Genomic DNA, 20216 nt, shown 5'->3' with positions numbered 1-20216 from the left:
TGGGGCACAAGGGTGCTATAGTGTGGGAGCTGCATGCGGCCTAGCGCTGCACGGTAGCACCCTCGTGCCCCAGGCCGCCCTGACACCACAACCCGGATTTGAGGGCTGACCCCCTGGGCTCCCTGCAAGCCTGAGGTTGCTTCATCCCAGCTCAAATTGCTGTGGCCCTGGGCACACCTGAAGAAGCAGCATTCTCTTTTCTGATTGAAGAGAGGGTACTACTTTTTTGGCAAATACTCAGACTGCATTTTGTTTTAGCTCACTTATCTTTTTATTTTACTTGCATTTTTAGGGGCGTCTCAAGCTTTTTATTTTCTGGGGTAAGAATCATAGTAGATGGTAGCTTTATGAAAGGGAAAACTACCAACCTGTAATTCTGCTTCTTTGTAGCCTTCATTTTGATAGTATTCTGAGGTACCAGCTTATCTCCTTTAAGAATTTGGAAGTTATTTATATTGAACTGATTTGTGTTTTGTATGCTGATTTTGGTTTTGCACTGTCAGCTTCAAAATGATGCTATGGTTTGGCTTGTTTTGGGAATTTAGCCTCCTATATTTTCAGGATGAGATGGGAGTATTCTAAGGTCACCCATGAAAGATGGCAGGTGATAAGGGATGACTTGTAAGGCAGCTGTTTGAAAATCATGCTGTTCAGAATTTAGCTGGTCATAGGCTCAAAGACAAATCCAGGAAAACAAAATTTCTTTAAAACTTTTAAGAGAAATAGAATTATAGGTCAGTAATTTTCCTTTATATTTGCTTTTGCTTTTTATTTTTCTTGCTTAAAGAAAACTGTCTTAGCTTGCAGACACAAAATATAACTATTATAAAATAGTTTATCTCCAGATCTTATTCTGTGGTAGGGTGTTGGATGCATAAGGCTCTCCCAAGTAGGCTGTCCACAGTCAGTGCTGTTACAGTGCTTGATAGCTAGGTGGTGTGAGAGAGTTTCGCGTTGTGCAGATTTCTATACTCAGGTGAAACTGAGGGAATGGACATATGTCCAGTATTCTTGTATACTTTATAATGCTCTGTATAATGCTCCTCACTTTCTAAGGATAGCGTTACCCAGGATTTAACTGATTTATGCAGATTTAAGCTGGGTTTTTTTTTCATGTAATCACTCTAATTTTACTGTGGAGTAAAGTCTCTTTACTTTTTAGTAAACCTGTTGTGTTTGCTGGGTAGTGGGTATTGGAAGATCATTCCCAACGCACGCAGCATTTATCAGCAGCATTATTGGCCACATCAGCCAAAAAAAGCTGATTGCCAATAATATCAGTTTTCCTTTTATCAGTGCTGATATGATATGGACTAATATATTGGTGCACCTCTATTTATATCTAAAATTTTAGCAGTGAAATCCCTTTGTCCAATTGCCTAGGCCCTGAAAACTGTCATCTCCCCCCCCAGCTTGCTTATCCACTCCTGCAAACATTTTGAAGAATAGGAGTGTTTCAAACAGTTCTTGATAGACTAGAGAACTGAGTACCAGACAGTTCAGCAAAGACATATGCAAGGTGTTAAACCTAGGGAAGAAAGCCAAATGCATAAATGCAAAATGGCAGATAATTAGCTTATCAGCATTGCTCAGCAGTATGAGGGGGTTGGGATAAAGATTCAGTTTAAGGCAGCCCTATGATACAGGTGCAAAAAGAAAAATAAAAACATACAAGTGTAGCGTGCAGTAACATGAGTGCTGTATATAAGACACAGGGGGTAATAGTATCACTCTACACAGTGCTGGAAAGACCTCAGCTAAAATATTGTGTATGGTTCTTGGCTGTGTAATTTAAGAAGGATGTGAAGGAATTGGAAGATATCCAGAAGCAAGCAACAAAAATAATAAAGGGTTGAAATGCAAGGTACATGAGAAAAATTAAAAGAATTCAGTATGTTTATGTTGGTGAAAAGGAAATTAAGCAGGTGAATGATTGCAGTTTTCAGATATTTGAAAAGCTGCTATAAAGAAGGGAGAGAACAATTGTTTTCCCTTGCTGAGGAGGGTAGGACATGGAGCTATGGCTTTATACTGGAGCAAAGCAAATTAGGATTAAGCATCAGAAAAACCTTCCTTATTGTCAGATCAGTATGGTGGCGCAAGCTGTCCAGGGAAGTTGTGGCATCTCCTTGATTTGAGGTTTCTGAGTTGAGGCTGGAGAGGCATTTGTGTGGAATAGCATGGGAATAATGCATCCTATAATTGTGCAAGGAATTGGACTAGATAACCCCTGAAATCCCTTCCAATCCTAAGATTCCATGACACTATTTGTACTTAATTCTAGAATTCTATAATGCCATTGGTCTTCACTTAATAGCATGAGAAACAAAGTTCTAGAAGAAAATAATACATTTCACTGCAGTTCACTCCTTACCACTCTGCAGCATTTTTGAGGGTCTTAGATCATGGTCAGGGAGGGTGAAATGGCTCAAACTAATACTCAAAGTATTGGACACTGATTGTTGTTTGGCTTAACAGAAACATCTGTCATTTTCCATTAGCAATTGAGACATTCTAGCTGGTTAATTTTAGGCTCATATTGGGTGATCCTGGGATCTCATTTTTTTTTTCATGGAAAATATACATGCTTTCATAGAACACCTAAAACATGATTTGAAAGCAATAGCGAATCTGCTTTTTCAGAATAAGATATTCTTAATGTTGAAGCCATTCCTATTTTGTAAAAAAACTGATAGAAAACTTATTTTTTTTTTTACATGATATGCAAATGTTAATGTAAACTACTTATAAGTTAATCTGGTGACTGTATAATTAAATATAGATTAGTAAAGTTTTTCATTTAAATTCAGAATTTCTCAACATTTTAGAGATGTCCTTACATAGCCCCATAAGCTGGATTTAATTTTATTGACAGATACCTTGAACTGGTTTGTGCTTGTACATGATTGATTGCTTTGCTGGTTATTTGTAGCGTCTTGAAGTGTCTGCTTCCCTTTGTTCCCCATCTGAATTTTCTTGCAAGCTAATACCTTCCAAGTTAGTGCTCTAAACCAGTGGTTGTCAACTAGGGATATGCATACCCCTAGGAGTACTTAAAAATGTTCTATGGGGTATGCAGAATGAATGAGAAAAATTAGATCATTGGTCCCATATCGGATCGGCACCAATATAAGGAGAATTAACTGTATCAGCAATTGGCTTTTTTGACTGATATGGCCAATAATGTGGCTGATAAATGCTGTGTGCTTGCATGCAGCTGCAGTGCAGCATGCAGGTGGCCAGGAGTGCAACACTGCACTGGGGCCAGGAGAGCAGCTAGGTCTGGCTGGAAAGTCTGTTGTGAGGGAAAGGGTGAGGGGGGAGCAGATCAAGGCCCCAGTGGTGCAGGAGGGAGTGGGGTTGGAGCAGGGGCTGCCCAGGTGGAGTGGGGTGTGGGACTGAACCATGCATGGCAGGGGTGGGGTGGCTCCTGCCACTACGCACACTCCCAGGATGGTGTGTGCTCTGGATCTGCATGTGGGGTGAGGGTGGGCTACCGCTATGGGCTAGGGCTAAGGCAGTGTTCCCAGCAGGGGTGTTGGGCCAGGCTGTGTTTGGGGCAGGCAGTGGTGGCATCGCTGGGTGGAGAGCTTGGGGGGCTATAGTGAATTTGAGTGGCTGCAGCCCCTCCCATAACCCCCCTTCCAGCGCCACTGCCTGCCCCAAATGCAGCCTGGCCCAGCCTCCTGCTGGGAGGAACCTGGCGCAGCCCTAGCCCCACTCCCTCCCTCACTGCAGGGGCCTCAATCTTTTCCCCCTCGCCCCTATGATATATGTATATATTTAATGCATATATTAATACTGCATTTAATATTAATTAGTGTAGCCTGCCTTGTATCACATAATTGGTAACATTAAAAACAAGAAAAAAATATAAAAGGGGTACATGAGCAGAAACTGAGAAAGAAGGGGTACACTTGTTAAAAAAGGTTGAAAACCCCTGCTGTAAACTATAGATTTGAAGGCAGGAATTACTGAATTCTAATCCTTGATATTCATACATCAGGTGGGGCCAGAGGCAGGTCACATGCAGCAACATTTTTAAGAGTCCACTGAACTTGATTGCTGCAATTTCTGGGTTTGATTTTTCTCTTGAAATATTTAGGAACTGTACCACAGTGAAATTAATCAGAATTAATTTCAAGTTTCTGTATAAAGCAGGACTACAGAAACTGAGGCATCCAAAAATAGTGGGCATTTTGTAAGTTTAATGCTTAAGCTCAGAATTTTTTTCTGATCATGTGGAAGACAATATTGGTAGCAGTTTTTCAGAAAACTTCATTAGTTATTTAAAGTTAAAGCAAACACATTTTATCAATAATTCTTTTTATTGCTTTGTGTCATTTTTACTCATAAAATTCTATTCATTCTACTATACTATATGTATTTAGGGTTAAGTAAGATAAAACCACATTCAGCTGCTTGAGTATAATTTATTAATTTTAGTAAGGTTTCATCTAAAATTTTATGTCCTTAGATACTTCCTAAAAAGAAGCCAGTTATCCCTCTTTGTCCTTTGGGATATTGCAGATTATTACTGTTCTAAGATTTAGTAGCCTGCTCTTTCCCTTGGGCTGAGTGTATAACCCTGTATAACACAACTTGATAAAACAGACTAAAATGCAACTAGTGATGTCTATTAATTTATTCCAAGCATAGATCTAAACCATATCACTGCTGAAACTACAAACCTTTAAATTTTTAAAATATAAACTTCATTTTTATTAGGAAAAAATAGGATTATTATGTTCTTTTTTCTTTTGTCTTTTTTTTTTAAAACAAATAGTTAGAAAAACCTATTTATAGAAAGTTCGTTGATATTCCAGCAATCTAAGGTATTTGCTTTTTGTCTAAGTACAGACAGTCAAAAAGCCCGAGGCTGAATCTGCAATCTTTGCAGGTTAGTGTAAACTGTGTAGATCAAACTGTTTAAGCAAGGGAACAGGCATTCACTTTTGATTGTGGAAATGCAGCCACATGCCTTCAGTGGCCCAGGCCAGAAACCAAAGGGCACTAGAGCATACCGTTCTGCTCAGCTGAAACAGACAGCTGGGGTCAAGGCTAATATGCCAACCTGTGGGGGGCAGGGGGTATTTGCAGGGGAGGTGCAAACTATTCTGGGATGCTGGGAGACTGAATTAATTTGAATTTGGAGGGGATCTGGGACAGAAGTTCAGTAAACTGACTTAACCTAAATCAGTTAAGTCTGATACTACATCCATCTAGGTTTTATGTGCACTGAACTAATGTTGTGTTACAGATTTGAACTGTTTTCCAGTCACTTGCACATAAACTGGTATAATGTCCCTACCCAGTGTCAGTATTCTCAATACCTTACTGCTTATGCTCATTAATGTAATTATCATTTTCCTTTTGGCTGAAAGTCATGGCTGAGATTTAATGAATAGCTTTATAAATTAGGTTGGATGGCTTTATGAAATTTTCAATGACTTAAATTTGTTCAGTTAGTTCTTGGTTCTAAAATTGCAACAAAAGTTTGTTAGAATATTGTTAGAATATAATATTGGATATGAGCCAGCAGTGTGCTCTTGTTGTAAAAGAGGAGCCAACAGTATACTGGGTTATAGTAACAAGATTGTTGCTTACAGATAAAGAAGTGTTTCTTCCATTCTGGCACTACTGAGGCCTAAATTGCAGTACTGTGTATCCAGTTGTGGGTGCCATGCTTCCAAGGTTATGGACAGATTGGAAAGAGTCCAATAGAGAGTGACAAAAAATATTAGAGCCTGGGAAACATGACTTATGAGGAAAGGCTGAAAGAAGTAGAGTTATTTAGTATGGAAGAGAGAGAATGAGTGATGATTCTGATAAATTGTCAGATACCCAAAGGGAAACTTATAAAGACAATAGGGAAAGAATATTGTCTGTGGCCATAAGGGACAGAACTAGGAACAGTGGCCTGAAGCTGCAGCGGAGGAATTTTAGGTTGGAGATTTGGAAGAACTTTTTTTTAACTCAAAGGATCAGAACAGATACCTAGAGAAACTATAGAATTGCCAAATCTGCAAATTCTCAAAACCAAATTAGATATCTGGCTGTGGTGGTAAGTCAGGGTTGTTTCTGCTTTGAGCAGGGAGCTAGACTACCTGACCTCATGTGGTAGTTTCCAGCCCTAATTTCCTATGACGTTAGAATTGTTTTGTAGTACTATTTATGAGGAACCTTTTCTGACCCAGATAAAAAGAGTGAATGTTAGCTCTAATTGTTTCTTTTCCTTGATGCTTTCTAAAACAGAGAAAGTTCTCATTTACTTCTTTTTTTCCCCTCCTCGTTCTTCAGTTTTCAGCGTGGATTGCAGCACAGTGGAATGCCCTCCTGTTCTGGAAGTCATTTGCCCCCTGGATAGCTATGAAACCCAAGTCAGGCTGACTGCTGATGGTTGCTGTACTCTGCCTACAAGGTTTGTGTCCGCTTTTGATTTGTTAAAAATTCTTTTTCTATGTCTCACTTTGTTGTACTGTGTGTGGTATTAAATTTGATATTCTAAACATAGATACTGAAACTGTCTGTAATAGCCAGATTCATTTGCTAATGAATAATACAGTGGCAACCACCGTATACACATATTTAGTATTCAGATGATATTGGTTACAATCTTAAATCATCAGCTTCATAAACTTCTAAGTCCAGTGAAGTCTCTGAAACAAAATTCTTCTTAGGTATTTTGCAGATATTCGTAATTGTCAAATTAGATAGGTAGTGTACTTGGATAGGATAATCAGAGTTTGGTTGACCAAATGCAAATCATTTTATGAAACGGTTGAAGTTATTTGATCTGACAATGAAGAAGTTGTTTAGGGCATTCCAAAAGATGGTACCAAAGAATAAATCCTACCCGGTTAAAGAAAAAGAAAATATTTGTGCCTATACCCAAAGATAGACCATCAGAGGGAGGTTTTCAAGAGCTCTGTGAAAGTATAAGTTTTCCTCCCAGAACTGTTCAGATAATAAGTGTACTTTTAATCATATAAAGGTCATAAATACTTCAGAACAAAGAAGTCATTTAAAAGTTTGGTAGTTTTGTGGAGTCCTGTACAAAAATATTATTGTTAGTAGCAAGTTATATTAACTTGCAGTACCAAAAAAGATGCATCTAAAATGCAGGTCCATAGTATGTCAATGTGAATACACATTGCTTTGAGCCAGAAAAGCTTAGATAGACGTTGTAAAAAATTAAGACCAAAACAGAAAGGATTTCCAGTAGCAAGCCAAGTCCACCAAAGTCTTCACCCAGTACCACATGTCATATCCTCTCACATCTGATATGAGAGGGAATGTTAAAATTCTAAGGGTTAGAGAAGCAAACTCGTAACATGTCAGGGTCCTAGGGGTGGCTGTGGCACACCCTGGTGGCTCTGTGACCATGCCTTGCTCTGCCCCAAGGATGCTCTCTTGTCTCTCCTGCCATGCCTTGATGGAAATATAAATTAATAAGGAGGCTGCCCATAGACCTTTGTGTAGCCCACAAAGGGTCCCCACTAGGGGACTCCACTAGGGTCCCCAGCACCCTAGTTCTCACTGGTAGCAGGCCCCTGGCTGGGCCTGTGTAGTCAGCTGTGCCTGGCAGGGCACCTAATGCCTTGTGAACTAATTGTGTGGCTCCAAATTACCATGCCCAATGCCTCATGGGTGTTACCGGTATGTCATTCTCTCTGTTGGGGCTTCAGCCTCCTTGGCCTCTCTCCCTTTAATCTCATTAGGCCTTCTAGCTTAGGCCCACTGAATCAGACCTGGCTTATGTCCCTTCTAGTCACCAGGTCCCTGTCTCCTGGACCCCTGGCCCCTCAGTGGCTGTGCCCTCTCTGGTTTGGGCCCCTGGCCCATCTGTTTGAGCCTGCCCCCAGCAAGGCTGAAGGCAGTCGTATACCCCCTGGGCATTAATTAGGCCTCCTTACCTCACCTTTCAGCCTCATCCTAAACCACCAGTAAAACAGTAACATAAATCAAAAGCCTCTGGACTGTGACATAAACTACAACATAGAAAGCAGCCCTCTATTCCTCTAAGAGGGCAAGCCTTCTTTCTCCCCTTGTGCCAGTGTACCTCCCAGCATAGGTTCCTTGTGAGCTCTTCAAGCCTCAGCGTTCCTACAGGCAGCAAACAGTCAGCCCAGCATGCCTGGGTGGCTCCCCTGGGCAGGAGCTTCTTCCCCTGTGGCAGCCAGAGAGAGACTCCTCTGCTAGCCCCAGCCTTGGGCTTATATGCTGCCAGGGCCCTGCCTACATCCTGTCAGCTGACAGCAGCCAGCCCAGGGAAATTGCCTCAGTAGCCCTGTTGCTCTGGTGACTGGCAGCTGCTGCTCCCTGCCTACCCTGCAGAGCACCCTAGCTGGGCTGCTTTCCCTCTTAAAGGAACAGAGAATCTCAGGCTTCTGTGACACTCATGTCCTTTAGGTCCATGTGTTAAATATGTATCTTTACTTACATGGTCATGTGCTATTGTTGCTATGTAGTACCTGTTTCAGTTGATATCAAGAAAATGGAAAAAAAAAAAAGTTAAAAAAGTGTAAGAAGTTTTAAGTAATTTATGCAAGCAGAAATGAAAAGGAAAACTAGATGTAATGTAGCTGCATTGTCTACCTAAGTTAAGAAATAACTAATCATTTCAGTAGAAATGTATTCATTATTTTAACTAGATTTTATTAGCCATGCTTAAAACACATTCTTTTTAAATGTTGCATTTTAAGTACATTATATCTTTCTTCATTGTTCAGTGAATGTTTCCCTGCTCGCTCACTGATATTTTCCTTCCACACATCTCAACATGTACAGGAAGGGTCAGTTTTTCCCTCTGTTATTCACACATGAGTAAACATTTGAACTCTGAATGTACTCTGGACTTTCAATGTTATAACTGCAGATTTGGCCCAGTATGATGTGTGGATTCCTGTTTCATTAACCTTCCTTCCTTCTTTTGCAGATAGATTTTACATCCCTACCTTGGGAGTAGAGGTGCTGTATATAAGATTCTGTGAAGGAGCACATAAGCTCCACATCTAGGTTAGGGCAAAGTTTCAGCCAGTTGCCTGTCAGCCAAGTGCCTGGTTTAGCTAACTGGGATTGAGCAGTGGGTTCTGGATTTTATGTTGCTTATTAAGACAATTTACTAGTTATCATCAGGTACCTCAAATGAAATTAGTTGTGCATGCTACTATGTTGAAACCATAGTGCAGTTTGAGTATTAAGCCACCAGTGGTTCCTATTTGCACCATTCAAATGTAAAAAGGAAGGACCCTGAGAAGTGAAATTTGTTAGAGTGAGGCCAATCTCAGAAAATTGCATCTGTCCATTGTACTAACACTGTTGTGCTGAAGTGTAGTGCATCAGAGGTAGCTGGTGTCAGATCCCCGTAAAGCTGTATTTAGGGAAGCAGGATTGCAGAGGTTACGGAGCCTGTCTGGGTAGTGAAACTAGGGAGGTGACAACAAAGTATAGAAGTTCTTTTAGATGGAATCAAAAAAGGTGGACCGGGACTGTCATCCCTCTATAGCAGGAGTGCTCAACCCCCAGTCCATGGACCAAATCTGGCCATGGTGCACTGTCTTCTGGCCTGCGAGGCCCCTTGTGGGTCCAGATATTTGGTGGCAGGGAACAGGTGGCACCAGTTCCCTGCTACTAAATTTTTAGAACCAAGGGGAGCCTCCAGCCCTGTGCACTGGATCAGGTGCACTATCCTAGTGTGCAGGGCTGGGCAAAGGTGGTGCCTGGTCCCAGGGCCCAATCTCAGCACATTAGGGCAGTGCTGGCTGCCAGAGCCCAGTTCCAATGTGGGGGGCTGGGAAGGGGCAGCACCAGGCCCTCAGGTCTCAATCTCAGTGCAAGAGAACAGGAAGAGACAGCATCAGGCCCCTGGGGCCCAATCCCAGTGCACAGAACATGGAGGTAGCAGTGCTGAACCCACAGGCCCAATCCTGGCATTCAGGACTCGGTCTAACCTATGAACCAGCCCTGTAGCACTCATCTGGCCTATGGGGCCAAAAGGTTGAGTACCACTGCTCTGTAGCAAAGGTGAACACAGTTATAAGCCTTGATGCAACAAAAATGTATACTTAGCTTGCACTGAAGTCAGTGGGACTCAACACAGAGATAGACTTGTAAACATATTTTTGGTTTGTTGAATTGGGGTCATAAGGAACAGGCCAAATCTTTTTCTTAAATTGTTTTGTTAAAATTAACCTCTGTGTGTCTTTTCTGCAGGCTTAAATCCTGTGGAAAATTGCAAAATGTATAACTTTTCCAATTGAGACATTTTTGGGAGCCTGAACCCCACCCCCCAACCTTTATCATTGTATGAAAATGTCATAAAGACATGACCTAATATAGATTTCAGTTTTTTAGAAATTTCACAAAATCTGGTACTATTTTAATGAAATGAACAAACTACTTTTGCTTTCTTAAAACGTAGTATGTATTAAGAAATATAGACTTTTCTTTCAAGAACTATAATTTATTTTAGCAGCAGCATGTCAATTAATGCAAGCTCAGTAACAGTACAGTTAAAGAGCACCTGGAGTACTAAACTTCGGGAATGGATCGATAGATGAATTTAAATCACTGACTTGGCAGATGTTGAGTTATTTAAGTGGGAGGAGAGAGACTTCTGTCTTGCATGTTTGTTTCCAACTGGTCAGAAAAGGTATGGAACGATATGCTATTTTGGGAATCAGGAGCCCTGTGAGTCTATTTCAGGAAATGGGATGGAACAGACCTAAAAAATATTATCCTTAGAAGTATCTTTAGCAATTGTCAACTCATTTTGTATTTCAAATAAAATAATTAAATGTAGTTATTTTTGCTTTGCTTTCCTGATGTGTAGCCTTAACTGAAGTGTTGTATGCATAAATGATTGACCAGATCTGAATTAGCCTTCCACTACAGCTAAAAATAATATATATAGATTGTGTGTGTGTGTGTGTGTGTGTGTGTGTGTGTGTGTGTGTGTGAATGGCAGACAATAGTTGTGAATGGCAGACAACGATTCAGTGAGTGGGAAAATGTTTGGAAAGTTGGTGCATAGTGCCAGGTAGATTTTTGTAATGAAGCATTACAGACATGGTGGACAATTATGGTACGAGTTAACATTAAAATAAAAGGTTGCTTCAGCCCTTGTACCCTGAAATAAACCACTTGTCTTAGATTTCCAAATATTTCACTCAAAAGGGAGTGGATTTAATTGGTATATTTTTCATTATGAGATAGAAGGTATTGCCGGTTGGGAATAGTTCTTCTAGTCTTGCGAATCCTTTAGAAGGGTTCCATATAGGTGTGGGGTGCATGACTATTAAGTTTAATTCACTGAGGGTAGGATTAGAAACAGGAACTTAATGCTAGGAGGCCAAGCATCTTGGCTTTTCTTTATGTTCCCATTACACTGGCAATTTAAGAGAAAGTCCATACATACCAAATAGAAATAAAGTGAAAAGGAATAAATGAACATTAAATGTTATACTGTCAAAACAAGAATCATTGGTCCCTGTGCAGCTTCCCAAAGATTCCTTTGATGGGGGGAGTACTTTGCCCTGGACAGGTGACAGGAATAAGATCAAGTGACACAGCAGGACTAGAAATACATGTATCATTTAAAAGGAGAGATATCTACTTTTGCAGTGGAAAGTTAGCTTTAACAACAGTGGATATTTTTATATTTACATTTACATTAGATGCTTCACTGATTGTAAGTTGGTACTGTTGTTAAAACCCTTTGCTTTGCAGACTCTAGGTACATTGAGACCTACCTGCACAAGGCTTGCCATCATGTGTACCAACATTTGAATGTCACCTGCCTTTGCAGAATCTTATAGCTGTACTTTAGAGCAGCTGTTGGTTTTTCTGTGTTATATCCAAGGTATAAAACTCACCCTTCTTTGAATGTTGTCTTAGTCCATCTCTCTGCATTTAAGAAGGAAAAAAAAGTACAGATTTCACCCCCAAGAAATTTTTGAAATGGTAGCTTTCCATCTCAGACTTTTTTACAGGGAATATATTACTTGTTAGATGTCAATGGTTATGCATATAGCTGTTTGTTTGAAAAATAAAATGCATCAATTTCCACTTCTATTATGTTTATATAAATTTCTAAAGGAAAATAAATTTCAGAATGTAAAACTGAATTATTCTGCTCTAGATATACTTTTTCTCCCAGTTTTTCTAAGCAAAATTTAATCAAAATCAGTATTTCCTAAGAGAAGGTTTTGATTTTTGCAAATAAGTTTTGTTCTGTTTTTTTCTGCCGAAGTGATGTGTCACCAAAACATTGACAAGTTGTAGCTGTGGTATTTTCTTTGTGTTGTACTCGGAGACATTTTTTTCCTATTTTTTGCTATTGGAAGAATTGGTTCCTATTCATCATATGACTTCATCATATAATACTTCATTTGAAAAAAATATTTTATTAACCATTGTGCAATGATTGGTTTTAGAGTTGCCTCTCTAAAACAGTGACAAGAGCATAATTCTTTTTCTTCCCTGGTTACTGATCAACCTTTTCAGTACTCTGCTCCTTCTCTGGCAGGATCAGAAAACCTGTCCAGTCCTGCCAACCCCCCAATTCCTCCAGACCCCACTAACCCCCCTGATCCCACCAAACCCTCCCAGACCCCATCAACAACACTGCAGACCTTGCTTGCCCCCCACAACTCCCCTTCCCTCCCATAGGTCCCCCATCTAAACTTACCTTAGATTGTGTGGCCATTTTAAACTCAATCTGTCCTTCCCCTAACTACCCCAAATGTCCATATGTCCCGTAAAGGTTGGTTAACCAAGGTAACTTTAATATAATTAGACATTTTAAAAAGGCATTTTTTAAAAAATTAACACTATAGAACATTAATATAGTATGCCATAAATGGATTAAAAATTGGTAGTCTGACTGATCTTAAAAAACTGTTGCTAATAGAGAACCATTAGGGGTGTGCGAAATGGGCATGGGTATTTGATTCAGATTTGGATTCGGCCCCAATTGGTGGACAGTGATTCCATTCATTGATTGAGATCGCTGTCCCAATTCGATATGGCCAAATCCAAATATGAAGATTTGATACTGATTCAGAGAATCAGCAAATCTGCTATAGACACAGTTTTAAATATGTTTTTTTCTACATACTTGGAGGTACCAGGCACAGCTCATGAATGCTATAGTGGTGTTGTGGATGGAGCATCCCACAGGAACGCGGGGGAGGGCCCCCCGCATGCTCAGTGGTGGACCCAGAAGTGGACTGGAGGTATTTTTGGTCCACTTCTGGGTCCACTACCGAGCATGTGGGGTACCCCCCGCACCCTCCCGGCTCAGAGAGAGCCTGCTGGGGAACCCTGGGTGCCCCCCCAGACCCAGCAGGTGCCAGTTGCCGGGTCAGGGGGAGGGTCCCCCGTGCGCTCTGTGGTGGACCTGGATGTGGACCAGAAGTGCTTTTGGTCCACTTCTGGCTTCACCTTCGAGCATGCTGGGGATCCCCGTCACGCTTCTGTGGGACACTCCATCTGCCTCAGCATATCAGCATTCACAAGCTGGCTGGTACCTTGAAGTATGTAGAAAAAACATTTAAAGCTGTGTCTGTGTCTGAATCATTGAACCTCTCCAAATCGATTTGGAGGGTTCCAACTCAATTTGGAGAGATTAAAGGGTCTCTTGATTCGATTCGGAGATTCAACTGGCAAATCAGGCCGAATCTCTGCCAAATCAAATCGGCGACTGAAGCTTCACAGAGCCCTAGGAACCATAGTGGAAAGGGCTTAAGAGCACTTTTTAAATATGTGGAAGTAATTAATAAATCACTGCTGATTTTTAAAAAAATGAAGATGACAAAGATTGGAAAAATAAGTAATGATGAACAAATGTTAATTACACAAAGTGCTTTTGAGTGTTTAAATTGATTTGCCATTCACACAAATGCTTTTTAATACAGCCAAATGCAATGCCATATATCTAAGAAAAAAGAATGTGGATCATACTTAAATGGTAGACTGTATCCTCAAAAGCAGTTCTTGAAAAAATCTTAGGAAAAGCAATATGAGCTCCTAGTGCAAAGGGCTAATGTGAACTTCAACTGTAGTAATGGGCTTGCTGAGTAAGAGCATGGAGTTAATTTAACCTCTGTGTATAGCATTGGTGAGACAATCCTGCATCACAGGCCTTGTGTCAAGAAAGGATGTAGAAAAATTAGAGAGGATGCAAAGAAGAGCCTCAAAAATATTTAAAGGCTGGAGAAAATGTGAGGTGAAAGGGCTCAATCTGTTTAACTTGTGAAAAACAAAACCCAGTGTTGTCTTGATGAAGAAATATCTTCACAAAGAGAAGATACCCGGTAATTTTTTTTTAAAAAGGAGTATTTAATTTAGCAGAGAGAGCTGTTAACAAAGCACAGATTTTTAACAGTGAGGGTGATGGTTAACAAAGGCAAGTGTTGGATTTGATGTCTCTTGATATATTCAGATCAACAGTCAAGATCTTTCCTGGCATGTACACTTAAGTCAGACACAAGTTACTGGGCTCAGTAAAGGTGTAACTGAAATGCAGTGGCTTTTGTTGTATGGGAGGTCAGACTAGATGATCAGTGGACCTTCTGGTTTTAAAACCTATGGCTGGGGTACATCATTGCTTTCTGATGCTACAGCTGTTGTACTAGTTCAGTCCTCTGTCCCTTAATCTCTCCCCGCCCCCCTTTAATCCCTTCTCTCAAATTGTCCCTTGCTTATACTGCCTCTCACACAATTTAAACATATCATTGGAAATTTATCTTAATTCAAATCCACTTACATTAAGGAAAGTTGTTTTCTCCTTTCTCCAGCAGTTGAAGCAAACTCGAGTCAATACCCTAGCCCTTTATCTACTTAATAGCTCTTGCAGTGTCTACAAAAATATGCTGCTGATAGTGTAGCTGTAATTTTGGAGAAGAAGATAAACAGCTAGTTAGTACATTTCACTGTATCCCCAAAATACTAATATGCTCAATTAATTATTGTTTTTAAAAAAGGGGGGGAAAGAAAATGAGAACAAGCACTCTGGTTTGGAAACAGAGCTCAGAAACTGCCAGTCCTTGCCCATGCACTACACTTCTTCTATGAAGGCACTGTCTTGTTCTCTAGAACCCTCCCTTTTTTTTCTTTTTATAAAAAGTGAGTTCCTAGTTTCAAGGGAAGCATTTGGAAGAGACCCTATCTTCCCCCTGCCTCCCCACTGTGGCCATATGCCCAACAAACCCAGCAGAGTACTTGAGCGCATTTAAGGCCTACCAAATAGACAAAAAGTTAATGGCGTTCAGTAGCGCCATTGATACATGCTGTTACATTATATATGTTTCTTTGCAATCTTCTATGGGCAGTGACTTATGAGAGAGGAGGAGGGAACATGCAGGCAAACCTGTTTTGGAGGTGTTCAATCCCAAATATTACATGCATGCATAGACAGAGTTCAGAAAAGGACCACTGCAAATTCCTTAGCATTAGGGTTATAATACTACCTCTTACATTTACACAATACTATCTACCATCTTCTTGTGTTCCACAAAAAAATAACTCCATTTAGTAAAATGTCAAAAGCTGGAGATCTTATTCACACGGTATAATACTTTGTTGGTTCTACCAATATTAGCTCAATGGTTTACTAAAATTACATAGGTACAGAAAGTTACTAGTATATGGGGATGGTCCATGGGCCTGATCCACTCCACAAGGCAGTCCATGGACATGACCTTGTGCACAGAGCCACATCATTTGTATAGTTGTATTCAACTAAGAATCAGCGAATTTTGAAAATTAAGGAAGGGGCCACAACTAACATAGTTGCTAAACTTTATTTTTTTTTCATTATTTTAAAAGTGGTCCAAGTAGATATACGGTATTGCTCCCCAGGCTTCTCTAGCCCTTAAAATTAGGGTGTCTAGAAAATCCAGAGATTTTGCAGGAATCTTTTAATGATTTTTTTCTTATTGGTGAGATGTTTGGTCAGGAAGTGGGGTTGATGTTTTCAGACTTAACTCATGTTAGGAAATAGATTTTAGGTTTCTCAAAGAGATGAGCAAGGAGCAGTATTTTTTCCATTCAGTCTCAGCAGTTTTAGATCAGACCAAATATCACTTTTATTCATATACTCAGAATCAAGCCAGAAATCTTTTATCTACTAATTATTTCCTATTCAAAATACCAAAGCAACATAAGCTATTAAAGGCTATCCAACAGATTTTGTGTATGTGTGTGGGATGATAGAGTTTAGGTGACTTGCCTTGCATTTCTTGTATGTAGCTATATTATACATACAATTGTCTACTTGCAGGGTTTTTTTTCATTTTGTATTGTTACATTTTTTCATTTTTTCTTGTTAAAAGAGAAAATCTGTTTAAATTCAAAATAAAACTAGGATTGGTCTTTCAGTCCAAATATTGTTGACTTTGAACATTTGGGGATGGGGTACCAGAAACCATATTTTTGCTAATGGTCAGCATTATTAAACTTTATTTCAAAAGCACATATGTGTAATGCTGGGCATCTTAAATGACTAATATAAAATATCCAACGTCATATATTTTGTATATTCCATATTCCCAAGAAAAAACATTTTAGTTTAGGTTTCTGGGGTTTTTAAGACTATTTTTTCCCTTCTTCCATCTATAAAGTCATGTTGTGGAGGGCCATATGGTAACTAAGTACTGGAAATTAAATTGATTAATGCAGCCACTCATAAACAGCTGGATGAGGAGAAAAACTAACATTAAACTAGAACAAATACCAATGCTAAATTCTCTCTCAGCTTTCTTGAGAATTGTTTTATTACTAAAAATGAAGTCAGGAACCTACTGAAAACCCTGTTTCTCTCCAAATCTTACTGATTATAGACAGACAAGTTTTGTAACTCCCTGGACATTTTAGGTCTCATGCCTTCAGCTTTCTAGGCTGTAGGGCATCCTGTAATTCCAGGCTTTTTGCCTGCTTGTTTGGATGCTTATAGACACAGGGCTTCCAGGGCTTTCCCAGTTGCCTGGCTAGCTGGAATGGTCAGGTAGCCTGATCTACACCTTGGCTGGATCCCCAGACAGCTGCCTTCCCAAGGAGGAATCTGACATCCTAGACAGCCACCTGACTGGGGAGTTAGGTAGACAGCTCCCTGACTCACTGGTCTACCTTGTTCCCTGGCAGCTGACTCCCCAAGCTGTTCAGCTCTTTGAACAGCTGTCTGTCTAGAGAGTCGAGCAACCCAGGCAACAGACAACTCATGAAGCAAGCCAGAAATTCCATTCCTTTTTTTCCAAAAGAAAAAAAAATCAGTTTTTCCCTTCCAGCAGAAGGGGGGAGGGGGGAACAGGACCCCTACCAACAACAACAAACCACCAGTACCAAATTTTGATCCCTCAGAAAAATACTTAAAAAAAAATTCAAATAGTTTCTCAAAAAGGAAAACTTTTCTGGATATAACTGATTTAGCACCTCTCAGTACTTCAAACGATCTGCTATCATCCCTCTCCTTTTCTGCCAATAATTACATTGTTCCTGTTTCTCTGTATAAAAAAATGGAGAACTTCTTAAATAGGTTTATTAAAGCGAAAATTGTTAGTGCTGTTTAGATTTGAACCTGACAAGATACAAGGTGACATTATTATGCATGAAGACCAATTGCAAACCCCTTAGAAGATGAGTGGATAAAAGCCAGTAAAAAGTATCTGTGTTTCTGTACCCTTTAGTAGTAGTAATGTGTTTGGGAGGGTGAAGAAAGGCAATATTTCAAATTAAATAACAAAAGTCAAGTGATCATGGTAATTCTAGACAGGTTTATAGATTTTATTTTTGGGAAGCAAAATATCTGAGAAGTGCCCTGAATGAATTTGAAAACATTTGAAACCAACTCATTTAACTTCTGTGAATCTAAAACCAAAGGAAATACCAACTGTAGTTAGCAAAGGGACAGCTTTTTTCTGGTTATGGTCCAAATTTTCAAAGCTGTTAAAGTGCCTGAAGATGCAGATATATGCCTACTAGAATTTTCAAAACTTCAGAACAGTTTGGTACATAACTGAGATATCCAAGAGGAATTTTCACAGCCATCTGTGCATGAGACGGGGCTGAATGCTTCCTCCATCCCTCCTGGTGAAGCTGGCCCACTGGGCAGGAAAGAAACCATGAACTATGACTACATAGCCTAATCTCCTTGAGAGGAGGGAAGCCTGGATTTTGTTCCCAGTGCTCTTTAGGAATTTTGCATTGAAAGTCATTGGATAAAATGCATAAATATCATTGACAGCAGGGATCAGAACCCATGGCTCTCACCACTCCAGAATCAGGCTCTCTTGCTTGTTCTAATATAAGAATAGTGTCTTCGGAGGAATTTAGTGATAGGTAGCAAGTATACTGCAAATTCATGCCCTTGCCTATTGTGCTCTAGCTTGCCCTCTCAGACAAATCCTTAGGAAAGAGAGCACCACCCACTGAGTGGACCAAAGATGAGACTGGGGTCCCTTGGAAAAAGTAATACGTAACTTAAGACTTGTATCATAATGGATATAGAGGTCATATTGAGGTTTCACAGGCATTTCCTAACTTTTGAGTGCTTGATCCTATAAATTTAAGGATAATTTAATGTAGTTTTTTTGGTGTGTATTTAGATGATTTTTTTATTTTTGTACTGAAATGGACTTGGGGCTCCATAGGGGGAATGACAGTCTTATAACTGGGATTAATACTGGACATAATGTTTAAATGTATATCCTTTAGAACAGGGGTGGCCAACCTGGAGCTCTGGAGCCACATGCAGCTCTTCAGAAGTTAATGCATGTCTCCTTGAATCTTTGCACAAGCACATGGTGACCAGCTTCCAAATAAGCTGGTCACTGTGTGTGTGCAAAGATTGAAGGAGGTGCATATTAACTTCCGAAGAGCCTCACGTGGCTCTGGAGCCTCAGGTTGGCCACCCCTGCTTTAGAAGGATATCAGAAACTTTACAACATTTCTGCCAAGTTGCAAAAATCAAACCAACCATTTCTATTCTATGATCCAAACATTTTCATCAGTCATTTAAGGATATTTTTGTACTTCCGTTATCACAGTATATCAGTGGTATTACTCCATGATCCAAATAATTTCATTTGGGTTTGAAATCTTTTAGGAGTGGAAGAGGGGCAGGCCAGATAGTTCACTCAGCCCTTTTGCTGTCATAAATATTTGAGTGTCATGCTTCCTAATTAATATACTGTATATATAACAGTAGAGGAAAAGGTACATTGTTATTTTATGTCATATTGAACAAGTAAAGTCCATTTTTAGGCATCACGTGTGCCCTTTAAGTATGACACCCTCAGGTCACATACAAGCGTTCAGTTTCTATGGGGAGAATCCCTGCACTCCATGTAGAAATTAAGAGTGTAAAAGTGTTCATTAAATTTATCTCGCAGGAAATATGCTTGATTCAAGAGAGAGATCTTACTAAGCAAGAAAGATCATGCCTGTGGGAGAGATTTTCTGTAAGGAACTAATGCCTGTTTGCCTCCCTTCCCCTCCACTCCTGGACTGGGAAGAGTCAAGTGCCAGGGAAATACTCTTCATGTCTTCCTGAGACCAGGATCACACCAGTCTGGAAAAGGTACAAAAAACAGCAGCAGTTCGAGTCCTCCCAGGTGCTGGAGAAGTTTGGGATGGTAGTGAACTTTCCCCAGCCAAATGCTTAGTAGCAGAATGCCTTTGCCTCACCCTGCACTGCTTTGGATCAGTCTTTTTCAACTCATGGTACACATACCCCTAGGGGTATGCAAGACATGGGCAGTGTGTACACGGGTGCTGCGTTTTGGTCTTTGCCTGCTCAGGCTGGAAGTTCCAGCTGCTGCCTCTCCTGCCATGTCTGGTGCGCCGGGGCTTTCACCTCCCAGTGTCAGTGTGCCAGGGGATAGGGAGGGAGGCCCCACACAGGCTGCTTTTGCCCGGGCCGTGGTGGAAAAAATAGGATGGTGAGACTTCCAGTTTTGCTTTTGCTGTGTTGATCGGCAGGGAGTAGGTACGTAAGGTACCAAAGATTGAGAACCACTGCTCTAGATCAGCTCAAAGCAGAGTGGAACAAGATAAGTTGCCAAGCCACAGTACCAAGGCTTAGGGAACCTTGTCACTACAGCAAAATGCCTCTTCACTACTTTGAACTGACTTGGAGTTGTACAGGGTGAGGCAGACTGGTATACAGGATATACTGGTAAGGAGGAATACACATCCTTGTCAATTAGCAAAGAATC

The 20216-nt window shown here is 40.3% G+C and overlaps 1 protein-coding gene across 2 annotated transcripts in view; it reads left to right on the top strand.

Moving 5' to 3' along the window:
• Positions 1-20216, top strand: part of CRIM1 (cysteine rich transmembrane BMP regulator 1) — a 509439-nt gene that overhangs the window by 181668 nt on the left and 307555 nt on the right. For both annotated transcript variants that reach the window (XM_019527120.1, XM_019527119.1), the window contains one exon: positions 6301-6421. In XM_019527120.1, coding sequence (XP_019382665.1) covers positions 6301-6421 — 121 coding nt within the window. The remainder of the gene's footprint in view (positions 1-6300; positions 6422-20216) is intronic.

This window comes from Gavialis gangeticus, unplaced genomic scaffold, assembly GCF_001723915.1.
Source record: "Gavialis gangeticus isolate Ggan-Ray unplaced genomic scaffold, GavGan_comp1, whole genome shotgun sequence".
Taxonomy (NCBI): domain Eukaryota; kingdom Metazoa; phylum Chordata; order Crocodylia; family Gavialidae; genus Gavialis; species Gavialis gangeticus.
The sequence above is the reverse complement of the archived record's forward strand: the minus strand, read 5'-3'. Positions and strand labels throughout refer to the sequence as shown.